Genomic DNA, 5776 nt, shown 5'->3' on the forward strand with positions numbered 1-5776 from the left:
CAGTGCAGCAGGTGTGACATTAGGGAGTTCCGCCTGAATGCCAGAGGCGAGAAGCCAAGAGGGGCTGAACCCTTCCAGCCCTGGAGGCAAAGGAGCTTCCCTGGCCCAGATCCTCAGAGCGGGGGTGGGGGGTGGGGAGACAGGAGAGGAGGGAAGACCCTAACCCTCCACACTCACGGGCTGCTGTGGCCCCCAACAGTTGCCAAGAAGTTGTTCCAGTCTGCACAGTTAAGGGACTCTCTTACTCTCAATGCCTTTTACTGGACTGTCAGGTGTGTGTGTGTGTGTGGGGGTTTGCCGGCAGGGCAACAGGCAGAGCTGCGGCCCCCCGCTGAGTGCCCCACACTGGACCACGGACGGCATATCCCGTGGCCAGGGCAGAGCCTTGTGCCAAAGGCACATGCCAAGCCAGATCCGGACCCAAGACGACAGAGGGCTTCTGCCCATGCGCCACTCTGCACCTGCACAGGCACCGCAACGCCGACCGCCAGCCCCGGGGCTCCGTGAACACAGAAACAGCCGAAGACCAGAGAGGGGAGCCGTGCTCTGGGAGGGGCGAGGAAGGGGTCGCTCCTCCGTCATGCAGCACATCCCTCCCCCCCCCCCCCGTCACCTTCAAGCAAAGACCGCTGCCCAGCCGGAAACAAGAGATACGATCAGCCTCCTTGCCACCGTTCCAGAAAGCGCCCACGGCACAAAAGCACCCGCTGCACCCACTTTCCCCACTCCCGGATCACACCCCTTCCTCCCCAAGAGGTTTCACTCCCTTACGCACACCAAAACCCTAAATGACCCAGCCGTCTGGTCACCACACCTTAAAAAGGATATTATAGCTTTGGAAAAAGTGCAGAAAAGGGCAACTCGAATGATAAAGGGGTTGGAACACTTTCCCTATGAGGAAAGGTTAAGGCGCTTAAGGCTCTTTAGCTTGGAGAAACGATGACTGAGGGGTGACATGATCGAGGTTTATAAGATTATGCATGGGAAAGAGCAGGTAGAGAAAGAGGTACTTTTCTCCCTTTCTCACAAGACAAGAACTCGTGGGCACTCCATGAAATTGCTGAGCGGTCGGGTTAGAACGGATAAAAGGAAGTCCTTCTTCACCCAAAGAGTGATTAACACTTGGAATTCACTGCCACAGGAGGTGGTGGTGGCTACAAGCATGGACGGCTTCAAAAGGGAATTAGATAAACATATGGAGCAGAGGTCCATCAGTGGCCCCTATTAGCCACAAGGTATAGATAGGGACTCTGGGGCAAGGGATGCTCTGTCATCTTGGTGCTTGGGGGGGGGGGTCAACAGTGGGAGGGCTTCTAATGTCCTGGCCCCACTGGTGGACCTCCTGATGGCACCTGGTATTTCTGGCCACTGTGTGACACAGAGTGTTGGACTGGATAGGCCTTTGGCCTGATCCAACATTGGCATCTCTACACTGGCATCTCTAATGTTCTTATGTCATTTCTTATGTCATTTCTTTTGCCCTATCCATCCAAGGTACTGTTTTTGCTCTCTACATTTCCTGGGAACCAGTGACTGCCCGGTTCTTGCCACAGGTCACAAAATTGGCTGCTTAAGGGAGACTCTCTCTCTCTCTCTCCCCCTCTCTTGCTCGCTCCCAAAGCTTCCGCCCCCCCCCCCACCTTTCCGGTTCCATCCCTGATCAGTTTGGGACCACTCCACATGTGTCGCTGGCTGGCTCACGATCCCCTTCCCCTCTCTTTTGCTCCCTTTTCAACTGCACGGTCTACTCATCTCGCCGGACAGGTAACATATCACCCACCAACGATATTCCTGCTAATGCAAATGTCGCTGTCTTTTCCTATCCTATTTCTCCTGTCCCTGTATTGCGGGTTGTATGCGTGCTAGTTATTTTTGTACGCTTAAGAATTATTAAGTAAAAGACCAATGATCACAGCAACCTGGTCTACTCGTCTATTCACGGGCTCTGGGAATTCTGACTGTGGTCTACACAGGGTATGCCCCTGCACTATATGCCAATTGCCCTTTAACATCACAATTCCCCCAAGCTTGGTAAGAAGGCAATCCGGCCGACAGTACCTTCCTCCTGCTCCCGATCCTGCTTGCAGCCCTCGGCCTGACGGCGAGCCCTCTCCTCCTCCTCCTCCTGCTGCTTGTGCTGGATCCGCATGTAAAGGGCCCTCTGGGTGGACGGCAGGAAGTCGGGGATGCTGGCGGAGGGCTTCAGCAGCCGGGGGGCCATGCCCTCGCCTGTGACGTCAGGCTCCAAAGAGGGGTCTGGGAAGATGTTATCTTCGGGCAGCTCATCCATCTCCTCATAGTTCCCGTAGCCCTCTGCCACGGAGGAAGGGAGCAAAGAGCCAGCAGTGAGCGCAGCACCAAACCCAGTCGGCGGCACCGGTCCACACTCTGCTCACAGGGCCAGCCCAGACCGGCCAGAGAGAGGCACACACCGCCTGGCGAGCGCCTGCTGCCCACTCCCGCGCCCGGCTCACCTGGGCCGCCCATCATGCCGGGCTCCATCTCCATGCCTTCTGGTGGCGGGTAGAAGCCGTCGTAGAAGTCGGGCGGCGGTGGGCCGGGTGGCATGTCCTCCGGGCCAAAGGGCATCATGGGTGGCCCAGGGCCCATGGGAGGACCGGGGTTCATGCCTGGACCCATGGGCATGTCGGGGCACATGTCGGGGCACATGTCCGGAGGCATGTCAGGGCACATGTCAGGATGCACAGGCCCAGGGAAGCGTGGCGGCGATAGACCCGGGTGCCTAGAAGACGGGATGCAGGCAGGGTCAGGGGGAGCAGCCAGGCAGGCACAGGCAGGAGACAGGCGGGCGGGCGGAGCGGGCGAGGAGCCACCCCACACCCAGAGCCTGCCCCGAAGGCGCTCGAGCGGCCTCCACCAGTGAGGGGCCGGGGCCACGCTCTGCTCTGCTCCCCAGACCCGGAGGAAGGGAGGGAGGGAGGGAGGGAGGGGGGCGCTTACCTCACACCCAGCTTCTCCGCAAGCTGCCCGGTGGGCCTCACCACGATCTCGAAGAGAGAGGGGATCTTCTTGTACATGTCCTGCTGCAGCTGCAAAAATCGGCCGGCCATTGGGGGAGGTGGGGGCCGGGGGCCCCGGGGGGCGAGGGGGGGTGGGCAGGAGGCCCACCCCGGGAGGGGGCTTGGGCAAGGGGTTGATGCCCTGCTTCTTGAGCTCCTCCACCTCCTTCTCGTCTTCCGCTCCCGCTTCGGCATCGTCGGCCAGCATCTGAGGCGCAAGCAAGAGAACGTGCGGTGTGTGTGTGCGTGTGGGCGGTCTCTGTGCACTGACCGGCACCCACGTGTGTCCCTCCCCCCCCCCCAAATGCTGCCACGCCAGCCTGGGTCCTCCTGAGCCCCTGAGCAGCATCCTCCTCCGCCCCCCCCCCCCCCGCAGGCTCACCTTCTCCAGCAGGTCTCGTGTCTCATCCGTGAGGGGCTCGTGAGAAAACATGCAGTCGCCCCCGTTGATGCAGTTCCCGGTCGTATGGAACAGCTTGCAAGGGAAGTCCCGTGCTCGGCAGCCACGTTAAGGAAAAGTTGCAACGCAAACCCAGGCCAGGCAACCAAGCCGCTGTCTGCCCGCAGCTGCCCTGTCCCCTGCCAGCGTTCCCGCTGAGGTTATCCCTCCTCCTCCTCCAGCTCCCGCAAAAAAGCTCGGCTCCACCAGGCGATGGGTGGCCACAGAGGCCGGCTGCATAAAGGCAGGGATCCCCCCCGCCCCGCCCCCCCAGCCCGAGGAAACCCCGCAGGGCAGCAGGTGGGAAGGATATCATGCATGTAGGGACAGTTTTCTGCTCTGGCACAGTAGCCCGTGATGTAAAACTTGCACAGCTCCCGCTTCTTTGGTAGCTCAATGTCATGGCTGAAGTTGCAGTGTTCCCCCTGGCCGGAAAGACCGGAAATACAGTGAGTGCCACCGAACAGGATGCCTGTGAGAGACTCCTGGGGAATCCCAGAGAACGGAACACCCAGCAGGATCTCTCCGCCTCTCCTGGGAGTGCGGGCGGCGCGGGGCGGGTGTCTGTGTGCGGCTTCTCCCGGGGATCACTGAACAAGCAGAAAAGCAGCCGCCTCGGCAGAAAAAAAGGTGGCTGCTGTGGAAAGAATAGGATACAGCCCCATCCTGCCCTCTCGAGCGATTGCCCACAGGATGCGCCTCTAGGAGCGCTCACGTGGCCCTCACACCTCGAGAGGGACGTGGGCAAAGGGGGCACTTTGCACGCCCTTGTTCATGGCACAGACGGGAAGGGCCCTGCTGCTCACACCCTTCTCCTCAGAATCGCCCCCCTCTGCCCCACAGTTCCCAGCATGGGGGCTGCCATAGGGCGTAAGGGAGGGAAGAGCCCCCCAGCCCCAGGTGGTCATGCAGCGGCAGCCGTGGGGGTGTCGGCGCGGGGAGGGGGCTGCCGCCATAGCTCTTCTTTATCCAGGCCCTGTTTTGTTTTACCCTTTGGCGGCTGGGAGAGCCCGGGGACGGAGGCCGCACACCAAGGAACCCAGAGGACCAGGCCGCCCACCCCCCCCCTCCGCCTGCTGTTCGGCTCCACACCCTGACCAGGCCAGCCGCTCCACCCCCCCGCCTCTCCTTACCCAGGTGCATCTGCCTTCCACAAAGTATTTGCAGATGACTTTCCCTTTCTTGTCCGACTGCTGGTGAGACTTCTCGTGGTCGCCCCGCCTGTAATTCCCGCTGCCGTCCTGTGGGAATGGCGAGAGGGGGGGCACAGAAATGAGGGCAGGTCCTGCGCTGGGTGCGCACAGCCACCGGGGACGAGGGAAGCCCACGCCCAGGAGACCTCTGCCAGGAAGGCCGCTCACCCCCAGGTCCTCGTCATAGTAGTCGTCGTCTTCGTTCATCCCGCCTCCGCCTTTGCCCATGCCCCCTCGGCCACGCCCTCGTCCCCGGCCCATCCCCTTGCCTCGCCCTCTGGAGCCACGACCTCTGGAGCCACGACCCGGTCCTGAAACAACAGTGCCAATGAGATCACTCCCCCGCCCCCCCGAAGATGGGACGGTGCAAGTTCAGCCCCAAAAGGCCACACACGCCAGCAGGGGCAGGGCGGCCACGGTGGCCGCAGCAGCCGCAGAGCCTGCAAGAAGGGCCCCGGGGCCTGGGAGCAGGCTGGCTTTCCCACCAGCCAGAGAGGCCCTCCCGCTTCCTCTGCCCGGCCGGCCCCGGCGGGCACACACCTCGCCCCCGCCCGTCCTTGCTCCGGCGGTACTGGCTCAGCTCCTTGGAATAGTCGTCGTAGTCCTCCTCTCCCCCGGGCTCTTCTTCTTCTCAGTACTGCAAGGCAGGCAGGAAGACAGGGGGTCAGCGCGGGGGGGTGTGGGGAGGAGATCACTAGGCCAGGTAGGCCCTGGGGGGCCCAGCGCCCCCGCCGCCCCCGGTTCCCCCTCACCTCCATTTCCTCCTCGTACAGTTCCTCCTCGTCCTCAGGGTGATCGCCCCGTCCCCTGCCCCGGCCACCTCTGCCCATGCCTCGCCCTCTCATTCCTCCTCTGCTGCCACGGCCACGGTACCCTCGGCCACGGCCACGGCCCCCTGCCGGCACAAAGAAGACGCTGTTAGTTGCCACGCATCTGACTCCAGCCCACAACAAGGCAGCGCGAGGACTCGCTAAGCAGAAAGGAAGAGCACAAGAAGCTTTTCACGCCTCTTTCTTCCTCCTGGGAGCAGCAAAATTCCCATGCAGCTGCCCAAGGGACACTGACGGCACAGCCAACTCCCGCCGAGTTCCGCTGAGCTTTATGAACCAGCAGAGAGGAGGCTG

At 61.8% G+C, this 5776-nt stretch overlaps 1 protein-coding gene across 1 annotated transcript in view; it reads right to left on the reverse strand.

Annotated features, from left to right (window-relative positions):
• Window positions 1–5776, reverse strand: part of ZC3H4 (zinc finger CCCH-type containing 4) — a 14711-nt gene that overhangs the window by 4792 nt on the left and 4143 nt on the right. Inside the window, 10 exon segments of the mRNA XM_015407118.1 lie at window positions 2059–2313; window positions 2475–2743; window positions 2962–3050; window positions 3130–3228; window positions 3403–3512; window positions 3773–3884; window positions 4593–4700; window positions 4821–4963; window positions 5193–5289; window positions 5405–5547. Of these exon segments, the coding sequence (XP_015262604.1) occupies window positions 2059–2313; window positions 2475–2743; window positions 2962–3050; window positions 3130–3228; window positions 3403–3512; window positions 3773–3884; window positions 4593–4700; window positions 4821–4963; window positions 5193–5289; window positions 5405–5547 (1425 nt within the window).

Source organism: Gekko japonicus, unplaced genomic scaffold (genome assembly GCF_001447785.1).
Source record: "Gekko japonicus isolate JY-2015 unplaced genomic scaffold, Gekko_japonicus_V1.1 scaffold3305, whole genome shotgun sequence".
Classification (NCBI taxonomy): domain Eukaryota; kingdom Metazoa; phylum Chordata; class Lepidosauria; order Squamata; family Gekkonidae; genus Gekko; species Gekko japonicus.